Below are 18,014 nucleotides of genomic sequence, written 5' to 3' on the forward strand. Positions count from 1 at the left end.
CTCATCCTCAGGGGTGGGGTAGTTTACTCAAACAGTAATAGCAGAGTGTGGTAGTGATAAACATAAAAGCATACTCATCTTCTGATTTTTTTATTCCAGGCCAAGCCCTAGAAGTGCGCAAAAGCTGTCTGCCCAACTTGGAAGTGGATGAGCTCTGTTTGTTTGTATAACATTATGTTACATGGGCTTTTGAGGGGGCAGAACGCACCCTTAGATTCTTCTGAAAGGTAGTTGATCTTGGTATGCCTGAATAACACAAAAATGCAGATATAAAATCACCAGTTAACCTTTGCAGAGTTATACCAATGCTGTCGGTTCTCTGTGTTTTTCTTTACAGCTTACAGCATAAGGACACCAGTATAAGTTGGGGAACGACCTACTAGAGAGTACTGCAGGGGAAAGGGACCTGGGGGTCCTGGTGGACAGCAGGATGACCATGAGCCAGCACTGTGCCCTTGTGGCCACAAGGCCAATGGCATCCTGGGGTGTATTAGAAGGGGGTTGGTTAGCAGGTCGAGAGAGGTTCTCCTTCCCCTCTACTCTGCCCTGGTGAGACCACACCTGGAATATTGTGTCCAGTTCTGGGCCCCTCAGTTCAAGAAGGACAGGGAACTGCTGGAGAGAGTCCAGCACAGGGCAATGAAGATGGTTAAGGGAGTGGAGCACCTCCCTTATGAGGAAAAGCTGAGGGAGCTGGGTCTCTTTAGCTTGGAGAAGAGGAGACTGAGGGGTGACCTCATTAATGTTTACAAATATATAAAGGGTGAGTGTCATGAGGATGGAGCCAGGCTCTTCTCGGTGACAACCAATGGTAAGACAAGGGGTAGTGGGTTCAAACTGGAACACAAGAGGTTCTACTTAGATTTGAGAAGAAACTTCTTCTCAGTAAGAGTGCCAGAGCACTGGAACAGGCTGCCCAGGGAGGTTGTGAAGTCTCCTACTCTGGAGACATTCAAAACCTGCTTGGACACCTTCCTGTGTAGCCTCATCTAAGTGTTCCTGCTCCGGAAGGGGGATTGGACTAGATGATCTCCATTCCAGTCCCTAACATTCTGTGATTCTGTAATTCTGTGACATCTTTTAGCTGCTTGCCTGCGGAGTATCAAAGGTGTGAGGTGGGTTAGTCAAGGGGGATGCTGAACTCCATCTCCTTTACCAAAGAGTATCAGAATACCTCTGACTTCACTGGTCTGGCTCTCTTGGGAGCTGAGCAAGTTGGCATAGACCCATCCTTTTCACCTTTGGACTTTGTCTAATTTTTCATATAACTTAAAATCAGGAAGATGGTAACTGAAGCTCTGTCAGGGGTCCTGGGGTAACATCCACAATCTGTGTGTGTGCCTTCACTTTTGTGAAGGATTACAATAACTCCTCCCTGCAAGGTTGTCATCAATCCTATTCCTTTGAATAAGGCTTAGAAACTATGCCTTTTGTGAGCCATTCAGCACAGGACAATGACCTGGTTGTACAAATTACTATGACTTCATCTTGTATGCAGTATTGGCAGTTTTATCACTTTTTTTCTCTAGATGAAAGTGCTAATAGTTGAGACTGTAGTCACCAACATTACTATTGTGGCTGATTCTCTCCAGCTTTGATTGGATTTGTGCAGCCAGATTTCCTTATCGCTACTATTAAGCGTTTGATTTGATGGTAAATACTTGTTCAATCGAACATAAAATGTGCTTGCTTATCCAGAAGCTTTACATTAATAGAAAGGAATGATAATTTGTTAATTATTCTCACTTTTTAACAGTCCTTTTGCTGTTCAGCTGTTTAATGATTTTTTTCTTTTAATCTGTACAATTAACTAAAATATAATGGCAAGAGTAATTGCTGTAAGAACACTTGGAAAGTCAGGACAGAGCTGTGCAGGGCAGTTATAAAGAAATGCACCCAAATCAGGAGTTACAAAGCAGCTGAAGAAAATTAATGATTTTGGAGAAAGCCCTCATCAGCATCAGGGGTGGCAACTACAACTTTTCAGGGAAACAGGAGGTGGGAAAAGCAGAAGAAAACCAGGGACCCCTCCATAGTCAACTGACAGGTAACATTAATAGGGGTGCTATGGGAGACAGCCGCCACTCCAGATTGCTGCACCTCTGAGATACAGAGAGGTAGAAGGTCTGCAAAAATCAGAGAAGGGGACATGGGAGGCACGTAGGAAGATCAGAAAGTTCCTTGCCAAAATAAATTACCTAAAATGGATCCCCAAACCTGCTTTGAAGATCAGCAATGCAGAAGGAATCATGCCTTCCACCCCACTGTAGTTGTATGTGGTTCAGGGACCTGAATGTATTCCGCAATATTTCTTGTCCAGGAGGTAGCTGTGGCAGGCTTCTGGGGAAAAGTGATAGCAGCAAATTCTACAAATAACAGTTTTCCTCCAGTCTGTTAAATGAGCTAATGTGATTTCTTCTGGCACTTTTTATTTTCCTAGTGAAGTTTAATCTTAGCCTGTCACTTGGTGCTTTTGCTTAAAATGCCATTCTCAAAAATATAGTCAAATTTTGCTCTCTTTCTGTATAGAATTGAAGCTGTGCACAATAGAACTATATTTAAATGGCTTACTGTAAATGTAAGGAAGAGAGATCAATTTTCAGAGTAATTTCAAGTTGATCCATAGGATAGAACACTGAGGTATTTAGTATTCAAAATGGCATCTTAAGCAAGAAAATAGTCCAATATATAGCTTATTTTATTTCTGTTCTAACAGGTGTTGGAAGATCGTGGCATGCCAATGGATGACAGTCCCTTTAATCTACCAACAGAAAAGCTAGGGTTACCAGATGGAGGGTTGAGTTACCTGAATTTTGTGGTGATACTGGAAGGTAAAGGAATTTTAACACCGATAAAGCACAAAACAAACCTTTCCTGGAAGATCCAGAGCTTTTCTCTTTCGAGGCTATTGGTGAAATGAGGAAGAGATCAGCGATATGATTTTTAGCACCCAGATGACCTTCCTGTCTATAATTATGTGACTCCTGATGCAGTTAAGCTGCTGAATATCTAACTCAGGGCTAGAGGGAAACTGGAACATGTGGGATGTGACCTAACTAAAGGTCCAAAGAGAGGTGTGATAGAGTTGTCACTGACAGATTGTAAAAAGTGACTGATTGCTCTGCTTTGAGTAGATTTTTGTCCTCAGCATTAATAACTCTTACTCCCAGTTTGTACATTATTATGTTGTATCCTAATTTGAAGCGGGTGATTTTGTAGTACTGATGTCCAGCAACATTTTCTATTGAGTGTAAAAAGCCAAAAGACAGTAGTTACTCTTCTCAGAAAAGAAAGATCTGCTAGTAAACCATTAGTGATGAATTTTAGTGGCAGTATAATACAACTGGAGTTCTGTGGTGTCATCTGGTTTCTTATTGGTTTATGGTTTTAATTTAAAGTATTGCTTTTGGATGTTAAAGCTGTTAAGGAAGCTTACTACTAATACTAGAGAATTCTGAAATGTGGTTATCTATAAAGTAATTGATAATTTTATTGGAGTATCAAGAATTCCAGTGAGAGAGTGAGGTTTACTGTTTGTTTAGATATAGATGTATTGTCCACCCATATAATGAGAATGTGGTCTCCATTGATTTGGTTAGTAGGTGGAGAAAGGTTCTCCTTCCCCTCTACTCTGCCCTGGTGAGACCACATCTGGAATATTGTGTCCAGTTCTGGGCCCCTCACTTCAAGAAGGACAGGGAACTGCTGGAGAGAGTCCAGTGCAGGGCAACAAAGATGATGAAGGGAGTGGAGCATCTCCCGTATGAGGAAAGGCTGAAGGAGCTGGGTCTCTTTAGCTTGGAGGAGACTGAGGGGTGACCTCATTAATGTTTACAGATATATAAAGGGTGAGTGTCACGAGGATGGAGCCAGGCTCTTCTCGGTGACAACCAATGATAGGACAAGGGGTAATAGGTACAAACTGGAACACAAAAGGTTCCACTTCTGTGTTCTGTGATTCTGTGTGTGATCTACTGTTGTTGAGGAATGAATAGCAGAGGAATACATTCATAATTTGGGAGCACATTTTTTCACCTAGCTGAGGTGCCTTATCCTATCAGTAATTTCACTGATGTCAAGGCACTGTAAGTAAGATGTTTGATTTCCAGCACTTAAAAATGAGGCTGGTAGAATCTGAACTGATTTCTTAGGATGGAACCCTGAATGCAAGGCAAAACTAAGAAGTATTTCTCATTTCTTTTACACATCTTTTATACTTCAACTCAAGATTTTGTGGGTAAAATTCTGATGCCACTGAAGTCAACGGGAATCTTGCCATTGTTTTTAAGGCCTGTTTTAAATTCTGTATTATGCCTCTGATATTTTTCTCAGAGGTACACACTTTTTCACACGGTTACTATTATTTTCTGCTGTCATTATTTCGTTTTCAGAAGTAAGACAAGGAAGAGAGCTGACTTGTATCTGGCTGACATAATATTCAGGTTTTTCTTCATACAGGTCTAGAAGTTTAGGAAGTTATGAATATAGCCAACTAATCATCTGTCCACCAAAATATGTGTACCTTCATCCATTAGCATAGTAAAGGATGTTTGAAACAGGTTAACTTTGGGGAAAATGAGTGTGCCAGCTCTTTGATTTAAATCAAGGATCAACAGTGTTTTGTCTGTATTTAAAGTTTTTGCTTTTGTCAATTATGAGAATCACAGCTTTTCTTTCCATACATGCCTATACTGACCTACATTGAACATAAGCAAAGTCTCAGAAACTAGAAGACAGAGAAAAATCCCTCCTAAGTTTTATTTTTCAATGATTTGTGCTTCATTTGGATGGAGGGTGTTCTGTTGTTACAGAGAAAAAGGAGACCTGATTATCTTCTCATAAGCTTTAATGGGAAGATAACACAAGTACAAATATGTCTGACTGGACTTCAGTAGAAACTGGAATTGGAAAAAGGGAGGGATAGCACATGTCTGTAGTGGGGAGTAGGATTTGAAAGGGTAAAATCAGAAGTTAAAATGATTCAGTGAATACTATTTTGTGATTCTTCAGAGTAGTTGTACAGGCTCTTGTGTGTCAGTGTATGTAAATCTTTTAAAAGGCAAAGAAATGTTTCTTTAGAACAGACTGTTAACTTAACATTTTTCTTATCAATCAGGTGTAGGGTGTTGTGAAATGTCAGTGTATATATTTTTCTTTCCAAGTTGTTAAAATCTGACATGAATTGCTTCAAAGTTAGTATAAAATACACTAGGAATTTGCTAAACATATGAAGTAAGTATCTACAAGCTGGTGACAATATTTAGTCAGTGGCAGGAGGTGTTGCTGCTCCTATTTTCTTCTCATCCAAAGGTTTCTGGGAGGCAAAGTGCTGTACACTGTGATCTTGCTCTAGCTTAAGCTTTGTAAACCACTTTGCTGCAAGGGGATGGCTCATCTTTCGTGACAAACTCTTGTCTGTACCAACCTGAGCAAATCCAAGTTCAGGTTTAGTGTAAGAAACACCCTTTCAGCAATGCAAACATACCAATGAACAGTGTGCATATCCATGTGAGATGGAACATCAGGATATAACATAGCGATTTCATGGCCAAGAGTTCTTTCACAGCAAAACCTCTGTGGCTTTTTGCCACTGACCCTTCAGTTCTATCCATGTATCCTCTATATGGCTCGTATGTGGCAGAAAATTTTTAAGATGCCCAAGAGACTAAAAAAGATGCTTTGTGGTTTTTTTTCCCCAGGAGCAAGGCAAAATAGGTTCCTAGAGTATCACTGCACAATAAGCAAAAGGAATCAGATCTGGAACGGTGACCAGAATAGCTTTTCTATGGCCTAAAACTACCTCAGGCCTTCAGGACTGGAAGTACATGAGTGCCCTACTGGGAAGCTCGCTGTCTCCCTTTGTTGATCCTGCTGGGCTGTGGTATAATAACCTTGTAATAATATGAAGCTGCTGTTTGTGCAGGACCGAGTCTTGCCAGAATGGAACATCAGGCTAAATAGTTTTTAGGGGTGACACTCCATAAAGTCAGGAGTATTTCAGGAGTCCTGAAATATCTTGCATTGGTTCAAAATGGAGGAGGGTTTAGCCAGGATAGAATTGCTGTAGGGTAGATGGTCTAGCATGCAGCGGTTGTGCTACATGAAGACATGCCAAATTACTTTCTCTGACACCATCTGCAGCTCCTGTGTTCCCTCAGTGAGACAGGTGGGCGGTATGACAGCAAATCATGGCTTTCACGGTGCTTCTTTCTCCTCCTCCAGTCTGATACTGCCCTTCCTCAAAGCAACCAGGCACAGAGAAGGTTACAGCAAAAGAAGAAGACCTCGTCTCAGCTGTGCTTTCTTCAGTTGAGATTATCTTCTTCTCCTTGTGCTGGGAAACCTATAGCAGCTGAGGCCATTACTGTGAATCAGGTGGACACCACTAATACTGCAAATAGCTATTGGACTTTGTCATATTTGGGCTGTAAAGAACACAATTGCAAGGTTTCTTGTTTTATTTGTGTTACATTACAGTGCTATTTATCAGCTACATTTAAAATCATATTTTCAATGTTTGCTATACTTTGATTTCTTTATTGCAGATACCAGATTGAGTAGGCCAGGAGCTACATTATGTAACAGCTCAAACCACAGAATAAAGGGTGCTAAATATCACTACGTGACTGCTGAAGAATGTCTGAGTCAGGTTAATGATAAGCTGATAGAAATCTATAGGGTAAATACCCAAAAACCATGGCTCGCTTTTGGCAGTGAAGCTGGTTGTTATTTTGATATGAACATTTGTTTTAAAAGTTGGTTTGGAGAAGCTCTCAGGAAAGTGACTCCAAAAATTATGTTGGATTTCATGTCGTCTGTGTTCTCAGAAACTTCCAGTTCAAATAGATTCAGTTTTCAAGGCAAGTTGCTTTTTTTTGCTTTTTTTTTCCTAATTGTCTTCTCTGCAGCCTCTGCCAGGAAAATAAGTTATTTTTTCCCATCCTTTTGTGAGCATAGCTATTAAAGATTCTGCAATTAGAAAAGAATAATGCTGTACTCCTCATTCATGGAACAGTCCATCTATTCATAAGAATCATCTTTCAAGAAGATATTCTTAGTCCCTAAAGTCTGCAACACAGTGAGCTTCATCAAAAGCTGTTTTCCAGCTTTTCTGTGTTTGTTTAGTATTTTCTGTTATTACTGTTAGAATGTGCTCCTTGAATTCCCACCATGGATATGCAGAGTAAGACAGATCACATTTTACAAAGGAGAGAAGCTGCAGTCACTACCCCTTTGCTCAGTTTATCCCATCCCATCCCTGTTCCTTGGTAGAAGTGGAAAGATCAGTATTCAGGGAAGGGATTCTCTGTTCAAACCAGCTTGGACACCCCTCACAAAGCCGATCATATTGATCAGCATTACTTCAGATTTCAAAAAAACTGCACCATTTTAAAGGGGTTTGATAATTTTGCACTTGTTTTAATGGGAGAAGCTGTTCAGCTAGTAGATTGATTGCTGTAAAGTCTTTAAGCTTTCTAGGAGTGTGCCCAGCAAAGGCTAGGATATGGAACCTCTCAAAATAGTACTGATGGAAAGTGGAGGTTAATTTGTAAATTTGTATGGGGGTGGCTTTTTGATGTTCCACACTCTTGCTCAGCTCTGTACATGCTTGAGATGAAAGCAATAAGACTGCAGTTTACTGCAGACTATCCCAAGCGTTCAGTAAGGCAGTACTATAAAGGCTTTGTATTCTCAAACTGCATTAAAATATTTGTTTGTTGTCAAAACAAGTCTAGAGCAGACATTTTTTATGTTTGAAAATATGTAGTTGATGTGTTAAAGGTATTTAGTTAAATATTCCATGTTAGGACACCTATTCTGTCTTCCGTGAAACAGATAGTAACCATCATGGTATCATCAACATAGTGGACTTTCAGCAATTCTTGGGCAGCTTTCTGCTCTGAATTAGAGATAAGGAATTACTGCACCTACTTAGTTTGATGTGAGTTAACCTGGCCTCCATGTTAAATTACCAAAAATTATGCCAACTCTTCCACACCCAGGAAAATAAGGGGTTTTTGCTCATGCCACCTCACAAGTAAGAAAGAAAAAGTTGTGTAGTACTTACACTAACCTGATGTCTTTATGGAAACAAATATGCTGTGTGAAAATTTGCATTGGGAATAATTAAAAAAAAAAGATAGTATTAAAATATGTCTTTGTCAAGCTGAAGCTCAAGTTCTCAGTGATTTATTACTCCATTAAATCAGATTTTGAATCCACCACTAGGTTAAAATGTCAGAATGACCCCTGGGGACTGCTTGAATCTGTAAGGTCAAACACATATACTGGTGCCAGAGCTGGAGCCTTAGAGCTGAGCCATCTTCCAAACTGGACAACATTGCTGCATCCTCCAAGTTTGCAGAGCTGGGGACGTGGTTTGGGAATCAAATGTCATTTTGGATTGAGGAGCAGCCAGGGTATTATGTATCTGGCACAGTGTCTGTCAGTTCTGAGACTAATATAGTTGTCAGCATCCATTACAGCAGCCCAAACCCTCATGCTTCCAAACTTCAGTCCGCCAGGGCACTGAGTGTAGAACCACAGAATATCCTGAGTAGGAAGAGACCTGCAAGTATCATTGAGTCCAACTCCTGTCCCTGCACAGGACAACCCCACAGTTCACACTATGTGTCTGAGGGCCTTGTCCAGTCTCTTCTTGAACACTGTCAGGCTTGGGGCCGTGACACCTCCCTGGGGAGCCTGTTCCAGTGCTCCACCACCCTCTGGGGGAAGAACCTTTTCCTCATGTCCAACCTAAACCTCCCCTGGCACATCTTCCTGCCATTCCCTCGGGTTCTGTTGGTCACCAGAGAGAAGAGCTCAGCGCCTGCCCCTCCTCCTCCCCTTGTGAGGAAGCTGTAGCTGCCATGAGGTCTCCCCTCAGTCTCCTCCAGGCTGAACAAACCCAGTGACTTCAGCTGCTCCTCATACGGCTTCCCCTCTAAACCGTTCGCCAACTTGGTGGCCCTCTTCTGGACACCCTCCAGTAGCTTTATGTCCTTTTTATCCTGTGTTGCCCAGAACTGCACACAGAGCTCCAGGTGAGGCCGCACCAGTGCAGAGCAGAGCGGGACAATCTCCTCCCTCGCCCGGCTGGCAATGCTGTGCTGGATGCACCCAGGACATGAGTAGACACGAGTGGGTGAGGTGCACAGAAGCACTGAGGTGCTGTGGTGTGGGCGGAGGATGTGACGAGAACAGTGCTGCAGCCTCCCTGCCAGAAGTGATGCTACTTAAAATGCCTGGAATTTTAAAGCTTGAGCTTAACCTTAATGATAAATAGCATTTAGGCACTAAAAAATTCATTCTAAAAACTCAGTGTGAAACTCTGTTTAACTATGCAAACAGAGATAAATTCATAAAAACAATGACAAGATACAGCAAGACTGAAAAAGCTCCTCATCAGCAACTCATCTCTGCTGTGGCAGTGAAGATGTGATATATACACATAGGCTTATTTCCCAGTTTCTATTTGTCTCTTACAGCATTACTGTTGGCTCTGATGTTAGTAATATTTATGTGCTTGGTTTGTTTTTCTTTTTTCCTGAATTGGACAACTGAGTGAATCAAGGACATCAGCCTAAAACAAGAAAGGAAGCTGGTGATGATTGAGTCCTGCTAACAGTTGGAGTCTGAGACCAATTACTATTGCGCTCTAATTTCTCTTTCAGTTTGGACTTAGCTAGAAATTGAACCATTTTGAATTAAGTTCCAGAATTTCCTCATTTCAAATACTATTACTATTCCAGAAGCCCAGCAAAGAAAACACAGTGATTAAAAGCCTTAAGAGCATTTGCATTTTCCCAGCTAAGTTTTCAGACTACTTTTGCTGGTCAGTTGTTTAGATTCATTGAATGAGAGCATGGAAAGCTCAGAAGGCTCCCAGGCACCTAAAATAGATTAATATGGCATTCATGTTTCTAATTCCAAATGGACCCCTCAGCACAAGCTGTCAAGACCCAGGGCCCTGAGAGCTCAGAAGTAGAGTCTGCAGTGTTGCAGTTCTCCAGGACCTAAGTTCTGGTCTTTGTGTGCCATGGGTGGTACAGAAACTCAGTGGGTAGGTCAGATGTAGTTATCACCATCTTACTTGGTCTGCAGCCCCAATATTCTTCTGCCTCTCATTTGAGAATTTTGGTCCAGGGAGCATATTCCTGGAGCATGGCTGAACTAAACTCTGAAGCTGTATGGCTGCAGCACTTCCTTACAAAGCAATAGCTGGAGAAGAAACAGGTGCTAGGATAAGGTGAGCAGCTGTATGTTAAGAAAAATGACCAGCCTTTCCTCAGTTTTCTAGCTGGACATGCTTACAAAAGCTAAAGAGAATTGGGCACCAAAAGAACGGCTCTTCTCAGGTGAAGGAAGGTGCACTGTTTCAAAGAACGGTGAGATGCAAGGTCCTCTCAATTCTCAGATAGGTATGTAGCATATGGATTTAATCAGCTTTCGGTGTAGTGCAACAGCTATGCTGGATCCTAATCATAGAATCACAGAATCATTTTGTTTGGAAAAGACCTTTAAGATCATTGAGTCCAACTGTTAAACCAACACTGTCAAGTCCACCTCTAAACTATGTCCCTAAGAACCTCATCTACGCATCTTTTAAACCCCTCCAGGAACGGTGACTCAACCACTTCCCTGGACAGCCTCTTCCAGCGCTTGACAAGCCTTTCCATAAGGATTTTTTTCTGATGCCCCCATATTCCTCTGCATGGTTGGATTCAACCAGAAGCACCAGGCCCCCAGAAGTTAGGCACTTGCAACGGTGGCTAAATTTGCAAATGTCATTCTTAATCCCTAGACTTACTAGCCATGCCTTTGTGACTCACAAAGATAGTTTTGATCTAAGTTATTGATGTAAATCAAGGATAATCTTCCTGGAGTCACTCCAGGATATAATTGTTTCTGAGATAATTAACATTTCCTTCTCTGGGTATAAATGATCTGTGTTGGCTCTTGAGTTTGAGGGAGAACTGAGCAACATTGATTTGAAAATAAATAGGGAATTACCAAATTTAAAACGCCTTTGCTAACCTGCAGCTAGGGAAATAAGGCAGTATTTAAAGAATTAAGTTTACACAGATGTAAAGTAACAGTCTTCCTAAATAGGAAGCAAAACCAACATTACCATGAAGACCAACAAAAGGGAAGGAAAGTTGTGGAGATTAAAGATCCTACTAATGTAAAACATAGTGAGTTGGTTTTTTTTTCCTTTTTTGAGAAAAAGAAACCCAGATGATAACAGATACAGAGCTAGCTTGTGATCATGCTCATTACTACCTTGTTATCAAAGAAATAACCAGATGGGATGACCTAGCAAGGGTAAGAAGAATGTTTTCTTTAAATAAATAAGCAGCACTAATAGATTTCAGAACACTATGCAATGTTGATCTTCTATACATATTCAAAGAGACCCTTGCAAAATAGCTCATTAATGATAAAAATTTAGTATCTGATAAAAAAAAAAACAATTTGAATAATATTCCATTTTTCTAGCATTGATTATGTTTTGATTATGTTGGAGATGCTATTACAGTTATTTCTAGAAGTGTTTTCATATTTTACTGTTGTTTGTTTGATGTGTCTATCATAAAGTAGTAATGGGGTTCATCTGAGGCCTGTTTGATTGTGTGCTGCACACAAACACCACCCTACTCCTATGCTGACACCCAGTGAAGGATTGACTGAGATGCCTGCACCATCCAAAGAGACTCTTACAAAACTGCTCTATAAAAATTATTTCCACCTCTTTTTTTTTTTTTTCAACTTGTTAAATAGTTGCAATATTTGGACAACAGAGTAGCAAAAGGAAAAATGAATGTAATTTTTCTTTAAATGTTTGTGTGAATCAGGTAATAGTACTGGTAATATTAGTTTGCAAGATAAATGGTAAAAAAATACAACGAACCCAAACAAACAACCAAAACCTAAAGCAAAATCTAATTCGTATTGAATACAGAATAAGTTGGGGAGAAAATCTGCAGGTTTGCCATTTTCCAGTGCCTTCATTCTCCACCCGCACGCTTCAGCAGTGAGCATACCCCCAGTGGCATTCATGCTTCTCACGCTCGTATCCCCTGTGTTTGCCATCAGTGAGAAACACTTCACACTGAGTACATCACCTGAACACCTCTGATGTCAATCCCGATTCAAGCTTCTGAGAATTGCACATCCACAGCAGAAAGTAGAAAACAGTAAAAATCAAATTAAAAAACATTAAAAGATTAAATTCAGACATGCATGATTTTCCATTTCTTTTTCAATTCCCGTGATTCATTAACCTTATAGAGAGATCAAAAACTTTGTCAAACTTGTTGGTTCTTGTTAGTGATGATTTCTTTTACCTTTCCAGAATTTTCAGGAATTTGACAGTGAAGGAAATGACATTATACAGCAAAGGGACTTGAAGAAAGTCTTCTTCAGATTCAGCATTCCAGTCTCCCTGGAAGAATTTAAGCAGCTTTGGGCAAGGTATGACAACTCTAAATGATTAGCTCTTGCAATAATGCATCTTTTATAGGATTACAGAGCCTTTGGTAGCGCAGTGAATGACAATAGATTACAATGCACGAGAAATCTTTTATTTTGTTATGATTGTGACCTCAGATCATGACGCTGCGTTACAGTCTTGTCATACTAAGCTCAAGTATACAATTAGATCCAGCAGTTCAAACACAGGATGTTCTCTTGCCTTCAGTATTACCAATTCCTGTAATTTAATGTGCATTTTCTTCTTGGACAGCACCTTAGGTCACTGGTTATATTAACTTGTTTTTCATCAGTTTTGTTTCTACACACAAACACCTACCTCGGTTTGTGACGGGTGAAAGTCAGTTCCAGGTGTCTCGGTTCAGGTGGGAACCGCAGACAAAGGTCCCGTCGAGGAGCCCTGTGGAAGGTCTGCATTGCAAGCCTGTCTGAAGGCAGTCCTATCAGCCTCTACTTTTCAGAGCACTACATTGTCTTACAATATTTTCAACCTAAATAAAAGTGATTCAGTCAAAAGAAAAATGCTACATACCCAATGCATAACAAAAGAAAGTAAGGTAATTTCATGCTGTGTAAAGATGGCAAGTGGTATCATGGAATGTTTTTATAGACAAGTAATTTGTTGTAAAGTGGGGGAAAATACTTGTGTGCGTTCAACAAAGAGGAGCTGTGCTATAAACTGTGTTTGAAATGGCATAGATGTCAGCTGTATGTGACATTATATAAAAAGATACCTTCATTACAAGTCTGTTTAAAAAAAAAAATCACTCTCTACCATATAGAACTTGAGTGTATTGCATTTTGGTTTCAAACCGCATTAACTATATAGATTTTTCTTAGCACTGATTCATCTCTGAATTACTTTCTACTCCATTAGATTTTACTTTCCATTCTTATTCCTTATGGATGCCATGGCACATTGAAGAGTATCCTTTTCATGCAGTTATCTGCTGCACAACTTCACTCCTATCAGCCCCTCCTTTTACAGAATAGCTAAAATCTCTTGCGTGCCTGATATGTCTGTAACTTGAATAAAAGAATTAGAGTGAAGCATAGGCTAAATTAGGCATTACCATGCACCAGAGCACTATCAGGGGGAAAAACTGCAGGGGAAAAAGTGTATGGAAAGGTTTATACCTAAGAAAATACAAAAAGTGCTCATGAAGCTAAACCTATGTTTCTGTAGAATTATTACAATTCTGAGCTTCTCAGACTTGTGTGACCAGTTTGAGACACATGAGACTGGATTTTTAGGAGCCCAGTTCCCTGCATCTCAAGCCAGACACTGAAAAGCAGCAGTACCGAGAGATGGAGAACACTCCTGACAATTTGGTCCTCAGGGTAGTGTTTTCATAATCAACTCTGTGATTACAATGCATAAGCCCTATCTTTCAAGTCTCATCTGAAGTCATTCATTCTCAGTGTGCTATGGCACCTCTATAAGGAGGGGAAGTCAGTGAGATTTAAGCTGTTAAGTCACTTAAGGACGTCTGTAATGCCTTTCTATGAGGAATACATGAATATTTAAAAAGAGCATTTCTTCTGCAAGGTGTGATACAGATGCAAAAAGATATCTTACTCACCAAGAATTTTTATAGAGACTGGGGATAGAGTTTGCATCCGCTGGCACAGGGCTCAGCAGACACATCACTGAAGACAGCTATGCACATTTACAAGCACATTATAATGATCAACAAAAGAATCATTCAAAGCTGGAAGAGAAGCAGAAACAGCAAACTTAAGCTCTGCGTGTAAGAGAAATTAAAAAGCAGATCAAGTAAGTTATTTATGAGCTTAGCACATAACTTTCTAAGTTTGTGTTTAGTTTGGAAAGATGATACTGTGTACAATATAAATGTAATTTAAAAAAAAACCAAAAAACAAACAACTCTGAAAAGGAGTCTCAGAAGGTACTGGACCAAGCTTATCCACGGTGTTATTCTCTTGATTTGCTGAAGTTAAGCCTAGCTCAGTGTACAACGTAAGACTTTTTTAATAGATATTCTCCATGGCTTATATTGCTTATTTTACAGACTTTGTGGCAGCTTCTATACTGACAAATCAGAATATCCAGAGACATTCCCAGACTCAGTCATCTATGTTGCTAGACTGACAAAAGAGTCCCCATCATGCTTTGGCCTTTCTCAGCTAATTTTTTCCCTGATCCCTCCCAGAACCGTTTAGGAAGAAGAATGCTTCAAGGACTGTTCCTAATAGGCAGTTTGCAGGCAGCTGCTCCCTTTCGGCACCTAAGAGGGTTCACTAGCAGAGATGTGCCAGCTGGCCTCTGTGCCCGGAGCAATCAATCCCTGGCCTGCTTGTTGGTACAGTCTCAGCTTGTGGTTCCAGTCCTAGTGCTGCTGTCAGCTCAGATTGAGGGAGAAGAGCAAGTGCGGTTGTGTCGCCCTGCAGGTCTCTTAGACGGCTTCAGGCAACGTAAACTTAGAGCTGATTATGATCAATAGGGCCTTTTTCTTGCAGCTGGAATGGTTGGGCATGGAGGACACTGTGGTCCCATAACCTATCCTGAGCCTTGGATGAGGGCCAAGTAGCAATCACAGTTGGTTTCACATGCCTCTAGCAGCTAGTTAAATTGTTAATAAATGGCTCTGTAGATGCAGCAAAAAGCAGCCTGGACAAGGATGGACCCTGGCTCCATATGACAGAAATAAGCATCTTGTCTCCAAGCAACAGGAGTCTCTGCCTCGAACAAAATCAACACTCACGGAGTTAATAGGTCATTGCTCCTGAGAAGACCATTTGACAAACAAATGACAAAATTATATCCTATTTGGAGTGGTGTCTGATGATCCATGCTTGCTCCAGTGAGTCAGCAGTGATTAGCCTGCTGCTGCTTCTGCTGCTATAGGATTCCTGAACCTGCCAGCAGATTGAGGCAGCAGGAGAATCCTCTATCCCAGTACAGTGCTGTTAAAACTTTATACCTCCAGGTTGTAGATAGATACCACCTGGGTGCATATCATGTTTTCTTCTTGTGCTTTCACTCTTCTCCTGAACTGTTGTTTTATTATTATGATTAGTAGTAGTAGTATTTATTCATTTATTTAGGAGTACAAAACCTCAGGAGCAAAAAACATGTAAAAATATATCCCCAGGAACACACATTTTCTTTCTTTTGTGCTTAGAAGGTGTCTGGAAGTTATAGAAACCAATAAATTATTATTGATAAGAATGATAATTCCCCATGACATTGTTGGTAAAGGTGATACACCCATAAAACAAAGATGAGCCTTGTCTTGCAGATACAGAGGCAGCTTGGGAAATGAAAAAAAAAAAAAAAAAAAGAAAAAAAAAAGAAAAAAAAAAACCAACACACAAAAACGAAGAAGAAGAAAAACAAAACCAAAAAAGTCTTTTGCCTTTTTATTCTGATTTTTTTTTTTTTTTTCTTTTTCTGTATCTCAAATAGGCTGAAAGAATCGAGGGAAAGACTGTCCTTTTTTTTTTCAGCATCACGTCTCTCCCACCCGCGTTGCAGCTCGTACTGCACCTATGACGCATAGAGGTATCAGTGTTCCACCTGTCAAACATTGCATAAAATACAACAGATATGGTCAGGCAGCTGCTGTGTTATAGGCATTGTTGATTACTGCATTTGTAAATGCCTGATGTGAAACTTAGGCCCTGTCTCATACTGGGCTCTCCCACTCCATTTGTTGTACTGAACAGTTTTCTCTAGTCTTACACTTGGATGAAGTGCCCTTTTGGTCAGGAAATTTCCATTTGTTTCCTATTAGTGCAATGCCAAGTACAAGGCAGCCCTGCCTCCAATCCTATAAATAAGAAGCAGCTCTGCAAGTAGGGAAGATGCTGTGCTGCAAGCAGAAATTATGCAGTGTGGCTCAAAGATGCAAATACTCATCCTGAAGCAGCTGGAGAGTAATTAAATCAATGGGGAAGACATGCCGGGTAAAAATAAAGTAGTCATGATGTGACATGCTGGCAGGTCCACATCATTTAGAATTATTTAGTTTTGAGAATCTACCGTAACAACAACCATGTATGGAACTATGTATATGGCAAATAGACACATGAATACATTCATATGTATGCATAGCAATTGTTTAACCATAGTTTGGAGGAAAACAGAAATATAGTACATTATATAGTATATAGAATAAGTATAACTGGATTTGGTTACCTGCTAGCAACTGAGCCAGATGTTTCTGGTTGAGGTGGAGCAGCCTTCTAATAGATGGATATGGAACGTTCTGCATGCTGCACTGCAGCTGTCTCATCCTCGGCAATGATGGAGTTTGGCTTAAGCCTGCAGATGGACTTTTGTATCCCTTCCCAAAATTATGTTCTAATTGTTTGTTAGATTCTGGCTTTTCTTCATTTATATGTGTAAGACATCCAGTTCTGTTCTTAATCTTTTGAAATTTCTGCCATCTGCAGCTTCCTTTGGGAATGAGTTCAGAGCTTAATCACTCGTGGTCTGCAAAAGTATGTCTGGTTATCAATTATTGCCACCTTTCAGTTCTTCTGAACGTTCTCTTCTTGTCTCCTACACTTCCTCACCTACTTCCTAGCTGGTGGGAGCAGCCCAGTGGTAGCAGTTCCTGTCTGATTTTCTCTCTTAGAAAGCTGGAAGTGCAAGAGAAGCTGAATCCAGGCCTCAGATTTCACATAAGGCCCTGGAAACCCATAAATTACTCTTAAGCCAGAGTCATTGTTTGACAGATTAAATCCATCTGTGTGGTGGCTGTGGAGGCAGCAATCCAGCAGAGTGTCAGCCTTCTGCTCCAGGACCACATAAGACAGCTGAGATACAGGATGCACAGGTGGGCACCATGCCCTTCTACCATAAAGGCCAGTGTAAGGAGATCTGCTCTTAGTCAGGAAAACAGATGCCGTGGCTGCAAAACCTAAACCTAGTGATCTGCATGGGTCTTGGCCCCCACTCCATTCTCAATAAGCTGATTCCTTTCACCTGGCAAATTCAGAGTGAGAGGAGGCATTTGCTGATTATACGACCCACAGCAGCAGCACTGGGAGCAGCACTCACTCCACCTTTGGTGATTTTGCTCAAGCTCTCTTGTTTCTATTTGCACAGTGGCTGTGTCCACCCTGTGCCCTTTCTTCTGGCTTTCTGCAAGGGCTGTGAACTTCACCCTGGCAGTTTTGGAGCAGTCTCAGTGCCCTGTGACTACACACTGTGAGGCAGACAAAAGCTCTGGATGTCTTACAATTCCAAACATACCGCTGTGCACTTTTTTTTTTTTCCTTTTTGCTTTTGTTGTAACTCACAGGAACAAATTGCCCAAATTAGAAACAGACATTGAACAGTGGCTCTCCAGCTCTTCAAGAAAAATACAAAACATTTGCAAGAAAATAATATATTTTGGCAATGTAGCTTATCTATGGTTTTCTCCACGCACATATTTACTGCTGTGAGTGGAATAATTACTGCTTGGAAATCTTTTATCAGTCCAAAAATTTTGAATGCCTCAATTTTCCAAAAATATGAATCTCAAAAATTGTTTTGATTTTACTTCAGC

At 40.6% G+C, this 18,014-nt stretch overlaps 1 protein-coding gene across 1 annotated transcript in view; it reads left to right on the forward strand.

Moving 5' to 3' along the window:
- EFCAB6 (EF-hand calcium binding domain 6) overlaps positions 1-18,014 on the forward strand; it is a gene marked incomplete at both ends in the record, with an annotated part of 104,172 nt that overhangs the window by 55,703 nt on the left and 30,455 nt on the right. Inside the window, 9 exon segments of the mRNA XM_082075704.1 lie at positions 100-164; positions 2,717-2,831; positions 6,546-6,679; positions 10,301-10,421; positions 11,225-11,325; positions 12,356-12,474; positions 14,042-14,087; positions 14,091-14,231; positions 14,235-14,269. Coding sequence (XP_081931830.1) covers positions 100-164; positions 2,717-2,831; positions 6,546-6,679; positions 10,301-10,421; positions 11,225-11,325; positions 12,356-12,474; positions 14,042-14,087; positions 14,091-14,231; positions 14,235-14,269 — 877 coding nt within the window.

Source organism: Streptopelia decaocto (genome assembly GCF_964273445.1).
Source record: "Streptopelia decaocto genome assembly, chromosome: 1".
Lineage (NCBI taxonomy): Eukaryota > Metazoa > Chordata > Aves > Columbiformes > Columbidae > Streptopelia > Streptopelia decaocto.